Below are 20215 nucleotides of genomic sequence, written 5' to 3'. Positions count from 1 at the left end.
TAGCTGCTCTGCTTCTGAGTTTGAACACGAATATCATTTACGTAATAACTGGGCAGCGCTGGTGCCTCACAGCATCACTACTGGGGTCCTGCAGTGTATGCGTGTGTATGTGTGCGTGTGTACATGTGTGTGTGCGCACATGGCCTGCCTTGGACTGCCATCCTGACTGCAGTGCTTCTTCCCGGGATAGGCTTTAGGTTCAAGCTTGATCGCTGCTTGAAATGACAGTCATTCATAAATTTAGATACGTTGTAAGTTTTAATAATCTTACATTTTACAGTTTACAATAAAAACATGGACGTCCCTTTACATTACTTAAAAATTAAACAAATGTTAATAACGCAATATGGCTTTAGCCTGGAAACGCTTTACCCTGAAACACACAGCACTCAGAGGTACAAGCTCCTGAGGTCAAGACAGGCTTCTCTGCCGCTGGTGGCCAGGTTAACAGACCGATGCCGGTGTTCAGCAGATCCTCCCATACTGCTGTGCCATGGGTGGTGGGGATGGGGTCTCCTTCAGAACCAAGCCGCCATTCCCACAGGAGAGACCTGGGAGAGATTCCCTGCACAGGGGACTTCAGCTTCAGTGGCACAGATCTGGGAATGCTCCGGAAATAGCGGAGGGGGCCTGCTGTGAGCCGGCACAGCCTAGTCAGTCTCGGCCAGGCGGGGGATGGCGACCCCATGGCGGTCAAGGTCCGGGGTACTGCCTGTGGACAGGGGGCAGCGGAGGTGCCCTGGCCTGAAGGAGGTGAAAGAAGGTTCACTCCACATGGGTGAGCTGAGCCGCAGTGAGAAGGCGCTGGTCAGGCAGACCGGGCACACAGATACAGCACACAGCTGCGAACGGTCAGCTGCCAGGAGGGGCACCTAAATGCGAAAGGGCGGCGGAGATGGAGGATAAACAAAATACACACCGGCCTGATCCTCCTAGCGTTCAGGTCGGGGGAACTGTGGGCACTGCTGACACCTGCTGGGGGGTGGGGGGGGGGCAAATTGGAAAGGAATGAGGCAGGGGGATTAAAAAATAAACAGACTGACTATTTCAGATGGGGGCATCGCCTGACTCACAGGACTGGGGCTCCTTACCTCCTCGGTTCTCCGTCAGGAGGTCATGCACTTCAGCCAGGCGGGCCTCCGGGTCAGCGGACCAGGACCCCGGCGCCGAGGCAGAGCAGCGCTCGGTGTACTCCCCAGGGGCCGGAGGAGAGAACAGGGGAAGCGTAGCAACAGCTGAGCACTGCGTGACCAGGACGACATGCGTCAGCTCTGATACGGATACATTTCCACCGACTCACGGCATCACGCCAAGGACAGCTAGCCTCCACCTCGCTCCGCCCAGCACCATCCGCAGGGCTTTTACCTCATCCTCTCCATCATCCTCCTCTTCCGCGCCCTCCCCCAGCAGCTCCACCATCAGCGACGGGAAGACCCCCACGCGGCCGTCCAGCTCCCCTTCCCAGAACCCGTCGTCAACATCGCCGTGACGACAGCGCCGGAGTCGGATGAGCGCCCCCTCCTGGAAGGAGAGCTCTTCCACACTCTGCCCGTGGTAGTCGTACAGTGCTCGCACCATCCCTGTGAGGGCCAGATTGTGCCGTTACAGCCCCGCCTCCGTGGGCCAATCAACAAACAGAAGGTTGGCGCGAGACGCCAGTATCGCAAAACCAAGGCAGGCAGCCTGTGAGTGGTAAACAACCCAGCTGTCAGAGCAGTTAAATGTGGGCGCCTGCATCCCTCTCACTGCCTTCCATGTAGTAGCCTGGGCTAAGTATCAGCAAAACACCAGCAAAATTCACACACTCCTTTTAACATGTTTATCATCATTGTTTTTTATGCGGTATAACAGGAAGGGAGTAGCAATGAATAGATTTCACCACTAGAGGGACCTTGAGATAGAGGAAACATACCCCCAGAGTGCAGGGACTCCTCCTGCTGCCTCCAGGGGAGACTGGGGGATGATTCACAGCTGCTGGTGGACGAGTCCAGCTGAAGGTTCTTTGGCAAAAGACTCGAGACAGAACCCTCTGCTGGCCACTGCAGGTATCTTTCTGGTACGTAACCTTCTTGGCCAGCCGCGTTGCGTGCCTGAAGAGGAGAGGAGGAAAACCGTGGTATGAAAAGGTTCCTGGCATCCTGAGACCACCAAGATTATATCACAGAATCTCTCAACATATACAATTAAGAGCAGTTTTTCCCCAAAGGCATTATTTCTGAAACATGCCTCCATCTCATCAAGATTTTAAGAGCAGGTTCTCTATTGACTCTGTGTGTGTTTGTGTGTGTGTGTGTGTGTGTGTGTGTGTGTGTGTGGGGGGGGGGGGGGACCTTATTACAAACCTTCAGCCAGTCCTCCACGTCACCGTCCTCAATGACCTGTAGCTCCTCCCCCTCTGTGATCGACAGCTCGTCCGCCTGGGAGGCCTGCAGGGTTTCACCACACCACAGGCCTGCAGCCGGACATTTCTCTGCATTCAAGCCAAGGAGGCGGCGGCGTTGTAGCTGAAGAAGTGGCACTGACCTGGTACGTGTAAAGTACCCTGCAGGAAATGGGGAAGCTGCAGGGGGCGGCGTCAGCCCCCCAGTCCGAGAAGGCGTCGCCGCTCTCATCGTAATCCTCAAAGTCTGTGAACTCAAAATCATCCTCCTGAAACAGGAAGAGGAAGGCGTGGCACGAACATGCGCCTTGGGTTACAAAAAATGTTTATGACATAAGGAACACGGGCAGACAGAAGTACGATTTCGTATCTAGATGCAAGCGATTGTGTTCCACCACCAGGGAAAAACAATCTAGAAAGAAAAAAACAAAAGCAAGATACGCTTTGCCTTATTCCATGAGTCATTCACACTCCCTTTAGCTTGCGGGTCATGCGGAGAATAATCCACCCCCATTTTATCAGGTTTAACATGGACATGCTCTTAATGTGAAATAGTAAGTTTAAGTAAACTCCATTCTGTCCAATAAGAGCTGGACACCTTGTGGACGGATCCACTTAGGGTACAACAAAAGTGCCCATTTGGAAACGGGGAAATTTCTGCATCTCCCCCATGCCCTGCTGCCCCCGCATGACCTTTGACCTGTCCCATGGGATGATGGGAGACACAGACCTCTGCGGCGGGCTCCCCACTGGACCTGCGGGCCTCGCTGAGCCTCCTCTCCATCTCCAGCTCCTCCTCGGCCTGGCTCATGGCGCTCCTTACCACAGCCTCCACGTCCACGCCCGCCTGCGTGAGCAGGGCCAGCCGGGCCTCCGCTTTGACGCGACTCACCTGTGGGGGGGCGGGGGGGGGGGGGAGAGCGGCAAACACGCAGGTCATCAGCCACGCCTGACACCAGGGCAATGGCTCCGAGAAAAAAAACAGCAGCCGCGTTCCCACGAGTCACTGCAGTGGAGCTGTTATGTTTAAAAAAAAAAAAAGAATATTACTTTCCAGGAATGAGAGAACAGAGGAAGATAGGGGATGGATATGAGCTGCTTTCCTTGAAGTCTGGAGAAAAATACCCTGAAGAAAAGGTCAAAGTGACACCCCAGGCCGGTGTGGGTGGGCTGACTGCATGTGCTTATCTTGACTGGGGCCTCCACCCCCATGTATGTGCACGTTCACTCACTGAACCCCAGGCAGCCGAAAGTTTCCACACATGACGCGTTTCCCTGCCACGGGGACGCGGCCGGACTCACCCGAGCTTTCCTCACACTCTCCTTCACTTCTTCCATCTTCCGCTCCACCCCAGCCTCTGCCTCGTCCTCCTTAAGTTGGGGCCGCCGCCTTTCCAAGGTCTGCAGGACCTATACCGCACAGGCCAGTCAAGTTTTTTGACCCCCTCTCCCCCCCCCCCCACCCAGTCTCTTTCCCAAGAAGGCCAACACTCACCCTCTCCCCATGAGCTATGATCTTGTAGTCTTTCGCAGCCTTGGCGGCCCATTTCTGTGCCTCCTTGTCCAAGCAGCTGCCGTCTCCCGTCGAGGTGCTCAGGGGCTGCAGGGTACTCACCTGGACACGGACGAGGGGCACTCACACGTCACAGTGCTCCTGCTATGTGCATAAAACTGCCAGAAGCCAGAAGCACCCGGGAACTGCTATCTCAGTTCACCAACTTGACAAGTGTTGGGGAAGTTACTCACCAAAGTAATCGATTACAGAGAGTTCAGGTCCAGAAAGTACAAATCTAGAACAAGGTTTTATTTCAACCAACCAGTTGAGTATAAATAGTCACAGTGACAGAGTACTCAGAGTACTCAAAGTACTCAACTGCCTGACACTGCTGTTTTGTGGTCTAACCACTTAGCTGAACCCCTTGTTTAGTCTAGACTACGTTACCCAGTTCCTGGTTTTTTTTCTTGACAAACCTTGACTGAATAAGTATGATGATATCATTAGTCACAGATGCGAATATTCTGTAATTTTTTTCACGTAATAAAACTTAATCTGGGAACATCTGAAACTCAAATTATAACCAGAAGTTTTCAGTCAAGTGATGATTCATCATTAAACAGAAAATGATTTCAGATGATAATTTTTTTTTTGCTTCCATTTGTTTTTCTCTACAGAGTAAGTCGGCACTATCTGACTGCTGATGTGGCTGATCTCCTAATCAGCATTACAGCTGGAACAAAGCCCAGCCAGCGTGGCGACAAAAAAAGTCACCGAGAGGATGACGGGGCCGTTGGGGAAGTGGGCTACCTCGTCGCCGGGCACCGCCTGGAAGTGGACCTCCCACGGGCGGCTGAAGGTCGGGCTCTCTCGCAGGAAAATCTGGAGCTCCTCCTCGCGGGTCACCTGGTGAGAGAAGCGGATTCTCCTCACAGAAGCGTCCACGGTGTCACGGGACGTCACAGTGCGAGGACAGCGGGACCTGGCAGCTCCTCCTACTCGGCGGACGGGAAAGCGGGCAGCATTCGGCTCCAGCGGAAAAGCCAGCAAAAATCACCACCAGGATAACAGAACCGCTAAGTCACTTTAGTCTTACTTACATTTAACATAAAGTGACACCACCCTAAGTAGGCAATCACCCCCACAAAACAAATCAGCACGTAAAGCTCAGTTGGGTATGAACGGCACTTAATGAGGTGTAAAGCATTACGGACAGCAAACCGCAAACTCGCTCAGAACGTGAATATTTCCACCCACACATCTAGAGTTACACTGGTGTACTTCATCTGCTTTCACTACCTTCACTGAGAGCAGTTTCAGTGGAGGGAGATGTCCAGACAGCACCAGAGAAAGCAGTCTGCATTTACACCACCTTGGGGCTGGACAGTACGGGGGACAGGGTTGCTGTAGTAAAGGAGAAGGTTTTTGAGAGGAAGCCCCACTGAAGAACCGAAGGGTTATTTGTGGATGCTGATGCCAACAGCGATTTGTGTGTTTAAGGGCGTCACACGCAGGCTTCAGGAATGTACCAATGTTGACGGAGGACATTTTGAACACTTAAGAGACTAAACATGACCCGATCAGTACTGTACAATAAAAACTGTATACTCTATACTTTTAAAAATAACTTCATAAAATAAAAACTTTACTTTGCGAAGTGGCTTATGACGAGTTATGTGTATGCAAAGTTTGCCGGTTCTACGTTGTATTTTTGTACTTCAAACCACATTAAGTCTTTTTAACCATTTTGATTCATAAGGCGCATTACTGGCTGTATCTGGATTAAATTGTGGTTTGGTCCGCATCCGGATCACGGTCCAGACTTTAAGAAACCTGCTGTAAATGGACAAAATATTACTGATATTCATTACATTGTAGTCCTAGACATTTTCCATTGGTTATTAATTTCAAATCGAATGTTGCCCAAGCTTCCTAAGTCTTCAGCTGTGCAACTTTTAACCTTGTGAATTTGTGTGTAGAAAATGACGACAACGAAAATAATGTTTTTAACCATTTTCAACAGGTGTATCGTTTTCCGAAATACAATCATTATAGAAATACAAATAAAATGAATAGAGTGACTTGATTAAAACATGAGTAGTTACACAGCTTTACACTCGTGTTTTTCTTTACATTACAAGTGCAACACAAACACAGCAGTAAAAGCCGAAATCATCGCCATAGCGGGAAAGCACAACCGTAAACTCCCTACAGTTTCCTCTGTTATCAGAGCTTTCGATACCGTTCTCTCTCCTAAATGCCGGCCATTTTCTTCCAAAGAATTAAATCGCATCAATCAATCAATCAATTTTCAGAATCTCATGGTTTTTCCTCCTCGTGTCGTCGTGTTTGTCTAACGGGAGAATACACGCCTTTGTTCATCAATCTATCAATCAGCACCAGAGCTGCCACTTTCCATCTAGAGAAATAAGGAAGGCCACAACACACCTCATTGGGTCCACGACGACAAAATATCCTGGGGGGGATCGATCACGCAGCCCAAAAATATGGGAGAAATCATGTCCCACATTGGTTCAAGACAGGACACAGCGTTTTATTTTTCCATAAATATACCAATTCCTTGTTCATAAACCAACAAGGAAGACCGGCAAAAAAAAATTGAAGTTTCTCTCGCCTGATGGTCAAACTCGCTTTCTGAATGGTTAAACATGTGCCAGTCATGTGCAGGAGTGCGCATCATTGGAAGGATAAGATGTCGTACTGCTTCAGTAAGTGGGTTTAAAAATGTGCCATATTCCATAATTATCCAATCAACTACTAGCTAGAAGGTGCAGAGAGATACAGTGAAATGTAGACCACTGAGCGAAAACATTATGATCACCCTCACGCGATAAAGATAGTGTTAACTGTCTCGTAAAAATGGCGCACTCATAGTTGACATGCTGAATGTGGAAGAATTGGGCAAGGATTACAATCGGAGTGAATTTGATAAGGGCCAAATTGAAATGGGCAGGCGACTGGATCAGAGCATCTCTGAAACAGCAAGGCATGGGGGGTGAGTCCCTACTGAGCGTAATGTGCGGCGGTAAAAACCACAAACTGCCAACAAGCCCTTGTTACGCAAACCGTTACCATTTCTACTGTTTTCAACATGTCAGCAGATTTTCACTTACCATCTAACATATCTCACACCTTGACACAATCCGGTTTTATGACATAGTGAAAATTATTCTCTTCATGTGGGGGCGGTCGTGTTTTGGCTCATCGGAGAATTTGACGTTCAATTTAGCAACCCTGGGGCAGTGTTTCGCAAAATACAGATTCTCCCCAGGTTACGATGGTCCGTGTCACGATAGTTCAGCTTTACGATGGGTTAACTTTTTCACTGTCTTTCACTTTCACTTTTATTCAATAAATTACACTAGATATTAAACACCATTATAAAATAAGCTTTGTGTTAATGATTTTACCCGACTGTAGGCCAACGTGAGTCTTCCAAACATGTTTAAGATAGGCTATGATGATTGCTAGCTTAGCTATACTGTATTAAAATGAATTTTTGCCTTACAATATGATTATCAGAATGTAACCTCTTCGCAACCTACGGAGCATCAGTACTTTCCTACATTTTTTGGTATCAAAATGATATTTTAGTAGAACGTTAGTAGTTTAGCCGTTTAGTAGAATGTGCTGCTTCGGCATCTCCTAATGCTAAGGCTGTGGGCTGAGCAGGGGGCTTGGTTTGAGTGCTTTGAGGGGGGTAAACACTGCTGCTATCTCCACCTCATCAGCCCCCCCCCCCCACTGCAACTGCCTCACATCATGTCGCCATTTTCGCTGAAATGCTACAGGTCCCAGTGACGTCAGCATGTCACGTTGTGGACCACAGCTCCCGGAGGATGTTAAGGCGGACAAAAAACAGCCCAGAACGCACCTGGCTGGCATCCATCTGGATCCTGGCGAACTCGCTCTGTGCCAGGTCACAGGTGTCGATCTCTTTGCTGCACAGCAGGGTGAACTGCTCTCGAAGCTGGTCAAACAAGTCAGCGTCCATGTCCTACAGGGACGGGGAGTAAAGGAAAGTATTTGCCATTTGGACAAGTACAGGAACATTAGAGTGTGTCAGTTATCACATATCCCATCATGCTCTATGGGTGAAAGTCACATAGAGGGGTGAGAGTGAAGCTTGGGGTCTGAGCACGGGGTCAGCTGTCCATCCAGTGCCCCTGGGGCATTAAGGGTCTTGCTCAAGGGCCCAACACCGCATGAAAAGGCAAAGAGATTTACAAGCCCCTGCATGCCCCGTTTGTTACCATTTGGCTCAGTGTCAGGGTGTATATTCTTCACAGGTCAGGAAATTAGCCAAAACTCTGAAAGCTGCTACATCCCCAGAAGGAGCCTTTAGTCATTTGTCAAGTACAACAAAGCGACACAAACTACCACATCAGAGTGCGGTAGGCAGGTTTCGGTGAGGGGAAATAACGCCGGCGATAAGCCTCCAGGGCCACCGCCGTGGCATGCTTTTTTTAGCGTGCTTTTTAATAATCAGCGGTTCATTCTGAGGAGTCCCGAAAAAGCAAAATTCAAGTTAAACAAGTGTCGGGCCACTCGGAGTCTCTCTCGAGTTTGCACTTCAAGGTCAACATGAATGTTCAAGAAACCGCAAGCGAGCAGGAAGCGGAGCTTCCCCCAGCAGCCTCACGGTGACTCATCATAAATTCAAGATGCGACACTGCATCGCTCTCCACCCCGACTCAGCGCTTTCTGCTGCCCTCCGAAGCCCAGATCCTTGCTAACTGCCTGTTCAGCTCAGCAAAACTGAGCCGCCACGGGCCTCGTCGTCAGTGTGCCGCTCTTCTTCTTTTCAGCAGTAGAGGCGGAGGGCAGCGGCGGCCATCTTGGCGACACGCGTGGGCGCTGCGTTCTAAAAGCAGATGATCAGTTTCTGGCAGAAAAGATGTTACCCGCTTTTCAAATGCTTCCGCCCCCTCTTCCCTGTGTACGGAGAGGAAATTTGCAAACTTAATGCTAACTTTGCTGACATGCACAGAGGGGCCCTCCCCGTCACAGGCAGGACAAGAAAACGACAGGTGAGGACAGGGCCCACATACTCTCATGATGGCGGGGAGCTCCACACAGCCATAGTACCGCTGGTGCGCGTGGACGGCTGCCAGGGCCAGGAGGGTCTCGTTGCGCACCTCTGTCAGGCGGCGGTGGCAGTCGGTCAGGCGTGCCTGGAGCTTACCCGCGGGACAAACATGAGGGGAAGAGAGAAAGAGGACTGAGCACCGGAGCTAGAGGAGCAGCCAGGCTAAGTTCATGGGTGGGGAACAAGCCCAAAAACACTTCAGATACTACTTCCAATTTCACTGTCCAAAAATGTCACATAGAAATGTTTTTTTTTTATTTTTAAAATAAAGGACACTTCACTCTTTTTGCCAACCTATCCCTTCTTATTTCTTTCAAAAACTGCATCGAAAATATCCGCTGAAATCCAAAGAATATTTTCCCCAATGATTCGATTAAAGGTATTGGTCAATTTCACACTCAATCTTCTCACAGAAGCCAAAAAAAACGTCACTATACTAGGTACCAGAATCCATCCATCCATCCATTTTCCAAACCGCTTATCCTACTGGGTCACGGGGGGTCCGGAGCCTATCCTGGAAGCAATGGGCACAAGGCAGGGAACAACCCAGGATGGGGGGCCAGCCCATCGCAGGGCACACTCACACACCAGTCACTCACACATGCACACCTACGGGCAATTTAGCAAGTCCAATTAGCCTCAGCATGTCTTTGGACTGTGGGGGGAACCCGGAGGAAACCCCACGACGACATGGGGAGAACATGCAAACTCCACACACATGTGACCCAGGCGGAGACTCGAACCCGGGTCCCAGAGGTGTGAGGCAACAGTGCTAAGCACTGCACCACCATGCCGCCCCCAGGTACCAAAATAAACCTTGAAAAACAACATTTTTCTCAGGAGGTTCATACCAAAATCCATCAATCAACCACCATGGAATTGAAAGTGAGGCCCCATCCTCATCAGGTCAGGAGGTAACCCAAAATCCAAATCTCAAAAACCGTGACAGGGCATTTTTTGTGTCTATTTGGTATCAAAATAAAACATTCTGACTTGTTAAATCTAATCTGGGCCAATTTTAAATGTTTACCTGCCAGACCCTATTAGGGAAAGCTTTACAACTGAAGCCAGATTGATGAAACTGGGCTGAGAAAGACTGCAAGCTGCTGTCTGTGGAAGACCGGAGCTGATAGGAGCCAATCGTTTGTCGGCCTTGGTTGGCTGCTAGTTTTTTTGCGGTCAGCTTGTTGTGTACCCAGCCGAAGACCAGGCGGAATCACAGAAAGCAAAAGATAAGAGCCTGAGCAGCTTGAGACTTTTTTGAGGCCATTTCTCAGACGCTAACATTGGGTCTGTTTGAGTTAGTCATTCCTATTTCCCTCCCAGTGTGCTGATTGCAGTATCTGATCTTTCTGTGATCATCTTTTTCCCCTCACGAAAAAAAAAAAACAACACAGCAGATAAGGAGCAGAGCTCGCCACAGGGGCGGCGACAGAGCACTGCTTCTGTCAACCCTGGGGAATTTCGTATGCCTGCAACCTGCTAAGTGCAGAGGGACAGCAATTACACAGGGTGGAACTTACAGTCACCTTGGTACACAGCTGAATCACCACTGTGATTACCTCAGATGGTTTTGGTTTCCAGGGAACTGATTATATCACAATTAGACCTATGTCTCAACTAAAAAGACACATTTTATATAGCTATTGGGTATTTCAGACAGAAGTAGTAGATAACTCTGTAGATAATGGGTGATTTCCTGATTACAACCTGCTCATTCAACTGCCAAACTAATTTTCAAAGTCCGTTGGCTAGCTCCCACTCAGTGATACCATGCAGAATGTAGACATTGTGACAAACATATTAAAGGTTCTTCATCAAAAGAAGATCAAATATATCAAGCAAAGACGTGGGTTCTGTACCGAGATTTGAACCTGGCAACATGCAGGTCCATTGCTAGGAAACTAGTTATCTTGGGTGGAACTGCTTTTGATGCAGAGTGCAGTTAGGGGGCACGGTAGGTAGTCAAATGGGGAGCAGTCAGATTGGCCAGGTGTCCCCCCTTTGATACAAGATACTTTATTCGTCACATACATGGTTATACAACTACAACATGTAGTGAAATGTACCCTGAACAACCCTTTGACTGTGCAAACCAAATCAAAAATAGAATTAAATAATAAGTCAACAGTTAAAAAAAAAAACTTCTAATGAACTAAAAAGTTACAATAACTAAAAATGTATATACATAATATAGAGAGATACAGAAGTGACTTACCTTTGCACTCATCTTCTGTACTCCAGTCCTGAAGGGGAAGATCCCATGATCACTCTTTTTGGGTCTGAAGGACACATCGGGGAGGTCAGCAGGTATGAGACTCCACCCGAAATGCAGGTGAGGATATTCCACTGTGACGTCATTCACTAAGGTTACCGGGTTACAGGCAGCGCACAGGTCCCCGTCCCGCCTCACCTGGCCTGGGCGTCGGCTGCTTTGCCCCTGGCCACATCGGTGATGCGGCCCATCTGCCAGTAACGCTTCTGGGCCTTATTCAGCTCACGCACTGCCTCCACAAGCTCAGCCTGGACCCGCTGTAGCTGCTCCAGGCCCTGGGGGGAGGGGAGCTGGTTATATACTGGGTCTGAACATAATACCGACAAATGTCAAAGTAGGGAGACTGCGTTACTAGTGGCGGTACTAGTAGCAGTATATGTACTTTAATCAACAGTACTATCAGCAGTATTAGTAGCAGTACTAGTACTTGTAGTAGCAGTGTTAGTACTTTAAACAGCAGTACTATCAACTGTACTACTAGCAGTGCTATTAGCAGTACTAGTACTTTTAGTAGCAGTATAAGTACTTTTAACAATTGTACTATCAGCAGGGCTAGTAGCAATACTACCAAATTTAGTAAAAGTAACTGTACATGTAGCCCCAGAGTATTTTCAGTTTTACTTTTACACAGCATGTAATACCATTTCACTTTTCAGATGGATAATCTACTTGCAGCAGTTCTGCTAATCCTAAGCCTAAGCCTAAGCTTAACCCTAAGCCTAAGCCTAACCCCATTGAGTCCCAGACCTGCATCCTTCTGCCATTTATAAAGGCAGGCAGTCAGACTGCCCCTGATTACTGTGCGGCTGGAGGAGGGCCCGTTCGGCCACACCGGACCCCGTAGATGGGCCTGGAGCTCAGCTGAGGAGCTGTGGGCAGCGGCAGTCAGAAGCGGCCTCCTCCAGTACTGACCCGCTTGGCCCGCTGATCCTGGGAAACCCGAAGCGTCTTCATCACCTCGGCTGTCAGCGAGCGGTATCCCTCCGCGGCGCTAACACGTGCTGCCCCGCAACGCGCTGTCGCCTCCACCAGAGAGCGCCACACTGCAAACACGCCACTGTGCGGGGGCAGAGTGAGGGGTGGTGAATGGGGAGGGGCTGAGAGGCAGAGCCTACACCCTCAACGAGAAGTTACTCCCGCTGAGGTAAGAATGCCAGAAAATACACATTTATTTAGCTTATTATTTAATATGAATTATTTATGCTAATACTACGTTAATGGTGATACTCAATATGACTTCTGAACAGCACTGCTTACCAAGAGCTTGCAGAGTCTCCTTTTATTCTGTCTTTCTTCTGATACTGCATGGCCAACCGCTGGAGGGCCTGAAAGATGCAGGGGCAGGAGGGCAGAAGGACAGGAGGGCAGAAGGACAGAGGGGCAGGAGGACAGAGGGGCAGGAGGACAGAGGGGCAGGAGCAAGACATTTACGCCTGTGGCTGTTATGACACATGACCCCAACCCCAAGGTCTCAGCGGAAGCTCCACCTCCCACTTCCTGTTTCTTGCACACACACCCACACACACACACACACACACACACACACACACACCACACCACCCCACCAGGGTCCTCGAGATTCTGGAACCTGGCAACCCTCCCCCACCAGCTTTATCAAGTACTTGCTACATTCCTCAGAGGAATGGAAGACAGACAGGATGCGGGAAGAAGAGGCTCAGAGCCATTAGCTCAGTGTGCAAACACTCTGCGAAAGTCATGGGGGGCGGGGGGGTTTGCAGGTGGACAGTGCTGTTCATCTGGTGAAATTTCCGTCCGTTGCACTTAAAACACAAAGCAGGAGAGATACTGCAAAAACAAGAACTCCCTCACCACTGTGACGAAACAGGAATTAGGTCAGAAATTGTTCAAAAAAAGGTTCCAAAAAAATAACACACTTTGCAAACAGAAAAACAGAAATAACTGTGACTGTCCTTTGGATCAACCCTTCAATGTTTGCAAAAATACCCTTTTCACAATCAGACTCACAGTGTAAAATTCCCCTACTCTTACCATTTGCACCCAGTAAACAACGACAATTACAACAGGGAACTGAGCCAGTCTATCAGTGACTTCGACGGAGCAGCACAGCACACATACAACCCAACACGATCCCGGCCCGTGCAAGACAGCGGAGTGACCTTGGCTAAACCGAAACATCCATCGTATCACTGAAGACCCCCCCCCCCCCCAAACGGAGGGCAAAGTGGTGTTTCCACGGGCTCCCTCAAAGGGCTGAAGCTGATTGGCCAGCTACTCCTGGCTCATGTGCCATTTGGTGGGTGACAGAGGAAAGATGGAGGAGGGGTGCTATAATTAAGCCTGTCAGGATAACTATTTTATTTGAACGATATATTGTCCCACAAATGATCGCAGTAAACGATACTATTGTCATTTTAAGGTAATTTTATGCCACTGATATAATGCTGATGGCACAATACTACAAATACCCCCTTAAAACTTTTCATTCAGAAGAATATTCCAACACCGGGAATGTCAAAAAAACGTAAGTATCCAAAATGAATAAAATATAAATAAAACCACCAATTGAAAAAAATAGATTAAATGGATTCAGGCTCTGTTAACAAATATTAAACATTTATCATGGGGGGTATAGAGAGTCATTTACTCCGCAGTTAACAGGCAATATACAGCCAAACCAGTTTTACAATGGTTAGGACCTGTTAACAAAAAGTGCAAAGTTACAACATACTGGCTGTAAGTTAGATGTTATTAACTTCGACATGTTTAATATGTTTGATGTGATAAACTCAGATCAGACTGTGTCTGGACGTAACACAAAGTCACATGTGTGGAGCGTTATCTGTGGTTACAACATTACAACACGGAGGCTGCCCTCAGTGGAACGTGTGCTTCGATCGTCCATTGGCCAGGGAAAAAGTAGCAGGAAATCAGAAAGTAATCGGACCAAAGATAGTATACTAACACCTTCTTCACCCTCTATGATCAGAATGATGGCATAAATGGCTCCATGGTATATCTAAAGACGTGCAATTGTTTTTGTATCCTTCTGCCGACTGATACCTTTCAACAACGAGATCCCTTTGATGCTTTGCAAGCTCTCTGTGAACCGTGCCTTTTGCTGTGGGATGCAACTGAGTGGAGGTCTGTAAAATCCTGCTAGGACAGCTGAACTTTATTTCACCGTACCTGAAGGCAGATGCTGATAGGCTTTAACAAAGTATTAATACTAACTTAAGGGTGTGCACACTTATGCAGCCAGCTTACTGTATGTTTTTTTGATAATTTTTTTTCACCTAACAGATGTTTGTTTTTAAATTGAATTGAACAGGTTATAGGTCACATTAAAGGTGGGAAAAGTTTTCAAATTATTTGTTGTGGTTTTTTACATCACAAAAATTTTTAACAGCAGTGTATACACTCTTTATATCCACTTTTTATTTTTGTATCCAATTTTCAGTTTTTGGAAATGTCTTTGTTAATAAAATATAACGCTGCCTCACACACTGTAAGTACGCAGTGCGCGGTGAGTCACAGCGCTACCCCAGGCCTGACGTCAAAGTACACAGTTGCCTGGCACACTGGCACTGAAAGTATGAACATTCAGTATTACGGACAGTCTGCCAGTGTGTTGCGCACACTAAAGCACGCCCGCTGTCACATGAACAAATCAGACAGGCGCTGCAGCCGTGACACAGACAGCAGACGAGAGGCAGAAGCAGTTCAACTAGCTAAATCGTTAGTGGTATTCATTCTTGTGTAAACAGTCATATATGTTTACACAATTTGCCAATATCGAGGTCAGAAGAAATAATCACGTCACATCCATTGGTCATCTGGGTGACCATATACTTTTGACGGTACCACTCACGTCCCGTAGCCGTGACTGACTGACTACAGCAGGGAGTGTGTACACCGTTACCGTGCCAACGTACACAAGGCTGCACTGTCCAGTTGACCATCCGTTCAAGGTCATGGTGGCAGAGTTAACAGTTAACAGCGTTTACAGTTAACAGTTAACAGCATAAGCCCTCGGCCGCTGTGTGACTCAATGGGCTGAGGCTGAGATCCCTTCCGTCATGAGGTCAAGGCCGGACTGTCGGAGGTCTGACTCACCTTTGGGGGGCAGCGTGTAGCTCAGTGAGCTGAATCTCTGTGCCTGTGATGGGAAGGTCGCCGGCTTGAGCCCAGCCTCGACAGAACAGCCACATCAGTGTGTCACAGATAACAAGATGGAGCAGGTGAAATGAGAATTTCCCCAAGGGGATGAATAAAGTATTATAATTGACAGACCACCACAGCCTCTACTTGGCACAGCAGATATCCAGGTAGGCGGTGCTAGGAAAAGTAAGAGTGCTTCTGCAAGGTGAACCATGAGTCCTTGCAGTGCCAGTGTATAGCCAGCCACATCCTCTGATAGAGCCACTACGCAGCTTGAACAGATCAGCACCAGCCTATGAAGGACAATCACTAAACAACCTAATGCAAAGGGCAGGATATTTTTGGGACTATGATCAATAGTACTTTCTGAGAGGGAAACATACCCCCCACACACACACACACACACACACACACATTCCACAGTTCAAGGGCAACCCATCATGTGGCATGAGTTTTACTGAAACAACGCACCTCCAGGAGCAAAGCAATACACAAACAAAAACTCGCTGCAAGGAGTGACACCAGGGAGGGGCTTGGGGGGGGCATCTCCTCAGCACCCGCAAGAAATTTCAGTGTATTTTTTTTTTTTTTTTTTTGTAAAATTTTAAATTTTTAATGTGCAATTACTGCAATTTAATATCTTGCCTTGTGTATAACATCAAATGTCTCTGTGACAGTGGTGGAGCGGGTACTGCTTTTGGGTGCGTGTCTGTGTATGTGTGTCGGGGGTGTTGAGGCAGAAAATTAACTACCGGCACGTTGAAGGGAAATCCTGAACTTCAGAGCACCCGCAATGAAAAACAAAAATCAAGCAACCATATGGTATCAGCAGAAGAAAAATCTTAGGCGTCACCCAAGCCTGCTGTCTATGACAAACAAACCTATCAGGGCTGAACAGCTGCACCATGTGACCATGGCCCCACCCACCCTGCCTGCTTCTCCCAATCAGAGAGAACATAAGAAACCAATGCCTCAGAATTCCTCCACCAATCAGCTTCGAGCAGGATCAGGTGAGCCCCCCCCCTCCTCCCCCAAAATCCAACCATACCAAGTACCAAAACAGAGGGAACTCTCACCTGGCCATACTCCTTCTCAACAGTAGCCCTTTGCTTGCTGAAGGACCTGTGGGGGCGTAAGGAGCGAGTTTAGAGCAAATGCGGGTGCATGTCTAACACTACCCCCCTGCCACAAGTTTGAGCAGTGTTATACCGCACTCCAAGGTTGAAACTCGGATCTGGGAATGACGTTACACACGAGTGAACCCCTTTTCTGTGCAGCAAGTCGTAAGCCATTTAGCAATACCAGGGACATGTTTCAAAGACCAAGACTTCTTGCTTGGCTGGATAATTTGTCTGACTTAAGGTACCCTAGTTTAAATGACTTTTATCTTTGTTCACTTACATTTATCCCAGATAACTTGTCAGATTTAAGGTAATCTGGCTAAGCAAAAAATCCTGCTTTCTGAATCAGGCCACAGTTGATAACACATTACGTGGTATTTTGCACAAAAAAAAACACTGTAGCAACACGTGCACAGGTAGCGCTTGGACAGTACTGTGTGTACGACCGATTTAATGAGCCACAAATAAAGACATAAGTGCTAATAGACAGTATAAAACTACAGCTTTAACTTCTGTTGATAAAGGCCGCAGCCATCTTGAATTCTTGGCTCACAATTGTGTTGATTCCTCCAACTTCACGAGTAGGAATTCTGACTTTGGGGGCGTTCCAGTTGAAATTTCAGACTAGGGACTCACGATTTCTGAGCTGGAATGCAGCATTAGCTGTCTCCACAGCCCCCCACACCTCCCCCCCAACCTACTCCTGTTTACATTGATGGTTACTTATCGACCGCCGGGCCCCTGACCATCTGCAGGGGTCATCCAGGCTCTTTAACCTTAAAAGCCTACAGCCCTTCAAGTCTCCTGGGAGCTTAATGAACTTAATGAAGAAAAAACAAAAGCAGTTGTAATGGGCTGGGTCCCCAGGTACTAAGAGATAATGAAGTCAAGGCTTGACTGTGTGATATCACAGACGAAATCTGAGGTTAGTAAACTTTATCATGTCTTTAAGAAATGATTTTAATTTAAGATTCTTTTACTTGCTAATAAAGCACTAAATGGACTAGCACCTTCATACATTACTGGCCTTCTTACCTTTTAAACTCCCACCAGAACTCTGCGATCTACCAGTGCTAGACTTTTGTGCATTGCGAAGGTGAAACATACAGAGTGCAGCTTTTATGCATTACACTCTAAAACTGTGACCCACGCTGCTAGGAGACAGAGAAGCCGACCGCTTAACACTTTCAATGACAAAAGCCATCTTTTTTTGACTGGCCTTTTAATCAGCGTTCATAGTGTTTTATTATATTTTTCGTTATTTTCTTGTTTTTCTATATTTTTCCTATTTTCTACTACCTGTTATTCATCTCTCTTTATCTTAGTTTTGCTGATACATCCATAATGTGGTATTTTTTTACTGGCTTATACTTTTATGCTTTATATATTTTTTTTGCATTCATTCCTTCCTTCCAAACTTTCCTTGACCTGTACATTAGTTGCATCTTCTATTCAGCTTCTCCATCTTTGGTTCTTATTCTAATCCCATGTGAAGCACTTTAAGCCTCATTTCATGTTATATAAATAAAGGTTATTATTATATTGTCATTATAAAGGAAGCAAGGATGCTCCGCAGGGCAGGCCTGCAAATCAGCCGCACACTGGCCAGAGGCCTGCCCTCCTTAGCAGGGCCACGCTGTTTGACACCCTTGCAGAGCAGAGATCACGTCTCCTGTCACGATTACAGGTGGAACCTTTACTGAAGGGTGCTGGTGGGATTTCAGAGAGAGACTTTGGGAGACGCGTTTGCGGCCAGTTGTCTTGGCACGTCCATCATCAACTTATCTAGTTTGTCAGAGCTTCATACGATGGCCAGACATTCTGCTGAGAAGATGCACTCTGCAGCGTACGGCACGTAAAACCCAGCACAGGGTTTCACATTCAGATCGTCATTTGCTCCGGCTCCAGCGCATTAGTCTCCAAGGAGAGTGGGGGCGCCATGACGGAGGGGCTAATCGCTAACAAATCACATCAAGCCGGCATGCCGATCTCCAAGATGATCTCCAGAGGTGCTTAACAGAGGATTCCTTTCATTTTATATCCATTAAGGGGTATTCCCTGCTTTAAGTGGAATAAAGGGTGTCCATTATCCCAGGTAAGTGCTTCCCAGCATCGACAAGGTTATGTGCGCCTGGATCTCCAGGCCCTGGACTAGGATGGCTCCATCTGTGGCGTTTGGAGCTGCCTGGCAGCAAAATCACCGACTATTGAGGGGACTGCCGCTTAACAGAAGCATGGCAACCCACAATGTGTTGTGGGAAAACCACAGCTTGGACCAGTCACTCACCATCAGGCCTGACGGAAGCCAAGAAGGGATATCTAGAATGGGGGCATGGGCTGTTTAACCCCTTAAAGCAGCGTTTCTCAGACCGGTCCTTGAAGACTCTCCCAGACAATCCATGTTTTTGCTCCCTCCCATCCCTGCAAAAACGTGGACCATCTAGGGAGGCCCACAAAGACGGGGTTGAGAAATGCTGCCTTAAAGCATGCGATCTGGACCTCGGCGGCCCAAACGCCAGGCCGTGTCACACACCTGATGTCCTCCAGCAGCTCGGCACCCAGCTGCTGCTTGCTCTGCAGACAGACCACCTGCTCAGAAAAGGCCAACTTCACTTCCTGGGTCTGCTTCACCTGCCAACAAGTGGCACAGCCCAACTGAACGGAGTCACACGTCACATTTAAATGCCAAAAAAGAACCTCTTATGCGAGAGGAATTTTACAAACCAAATCTTAGCCTCATTTGAAATGTTAAAGGGTCGAAACATTTATAAATATTACTTTAAGAGACCTCTGGTGTTTCGGTGAATTAAACTGCCCAGTGTTTCGCAATTCAAAGATTAAACAAGAGAATCAAGAACGACTGAACATCTCACGTAATAATACACACTTAGGCTACTCCCGCGCATTATAATATAGTACCTCTTTAAAAGTGGGAATAAAGCGCAGCTTGTATGCAGTGTGTGACCATAACTTGTCATATTTAGCCAAACTAGGTATAAGACAGCAGTTTTTAAATGCAACGAGTTTGACCCGGTCGAATTGTAATTCGATTAAAAAATCAATCGGCATCCTGACATGCAGAAGGCGGCGATGATGGGCTGCCGGACACACAGACCTTCGGCAGCTTCTCGGTGCAGCACCGTTCTAAAGATCATTACCTTTCGGGGCGGGGGTTGCATTTTCCGCTTTTTTTGCCGTCCTGTCCTCCTTCGGGTACTTCGCGTTTTATTCCCTGCTTTCCTCCCCCTTCTTTCCTTATTGCATGGTGTTTCGAAGCACTTCCCGACAACCGAGCTGGCCTCTCGGTTCCGCCCAGAGGAGCATCAAGCTCCAGCCGGTCGCTGTCGTAGGAGGAGCTGTGGTTTCACCTGCGCCGCTCCGCATACGATCTGACAGCGTCCCCTAGTGAGGTCCGCGGAGGTCTCCTACCTCTATGCGCGGCTTTAAATCCACATCACAGCGATTCAGCAGTATAGGGCATATAGACACTTTAAGTTCTGCTCATGGAGTAAAACTTTATTTTCAAATTATCGGGAACGTACTGGAATTCTTTAAGTTCTTTTTTATTTATGCATTACATGCATCCATTCAGTACAGACTTTATGTTGATTTTTTCAGCGTCGCCGTGAAAACGCTTAACAAAACTAAAAGTCTAGAGGCAGGAGAGTTACTGTTGAAATTGTTTATTAAATAG

At 47.7% G+C, this 20215-nt stretch overlaps 1 protein-coding gene across 5 annotated transcripts; it reads right to left on the bottom strand.

Moving 5' to 3' along the window:
• Nucleotides 1–235: 235 nt before the first annotated feature.
• Nucleotides 236–19830, bottom strand: LOC125750279 (F-BAR and double SH3 domains protein 1-like). 5 transcript variants are annotated; one of them, XM_049027838.1, is made up of 20 exons: nt 19680–19830; nt 19055–19152; nt 16477–16522; nt 12518–12585; nt 12173–12317; nt 11399–11535; nt 11204–11267; nt 8948–9076; nt 7771–7893; nt 4686–4781; nt 3876–3995; nt 3683–3790; nt 3111–3272; nt 2524–2649; nt 2343–2426; nt 1913–2090; nt 1366–1580; nt 1092–1242; nt 920–975; nt 236–744 (listed from the first exon to the last, which is right to left on the bottom strand). In XM_049027838.1, the coding sequence occupies exons 1-20, from the start codon at nt 19698–19700 to the stop codon at nt 694–696; spliced, it is 2178 nt and encodes a 725-aa protein (XP_048883795.1). In that variant the 5' UTR covers nt 19701–19830; the 3' UTR covers nt 236–693. The 5 variants fall into 5 exon arrangements, with proteins under 5 accessions (XP_048883795.1, XP_048883796.1, XP_048883798.1 ...); XM_049027839.1 differs by having other exon boundaries at nt 920–972; XM_049027841.1 differs by lacking the exon at nt 920–975 and having other exon boundaries at nt 236–872.
• Nucleotides 19831–20215: the final 385 nt, after the last annotated feature.

The sequence above is a fragment of the Brienomyrus brachyistius genome, chromosome 10 (assembly GCF_023856365.1).
Source record: "Brienomyrus brachyistius isolate T26 chromosome 10, BBRACH_0.4, whole genome shotgun sequence".
Classification (NCBI taxonomy): Eukaryota; Metazoa; Chordata; class Actinopteri; order Osteoglossiformes; family Mormyridae; genus Brienomyrus; species Brienomyrus brachyistius.
This window is presented reverse-complemented; position numbering and strand designations above follow the sequence as displayed.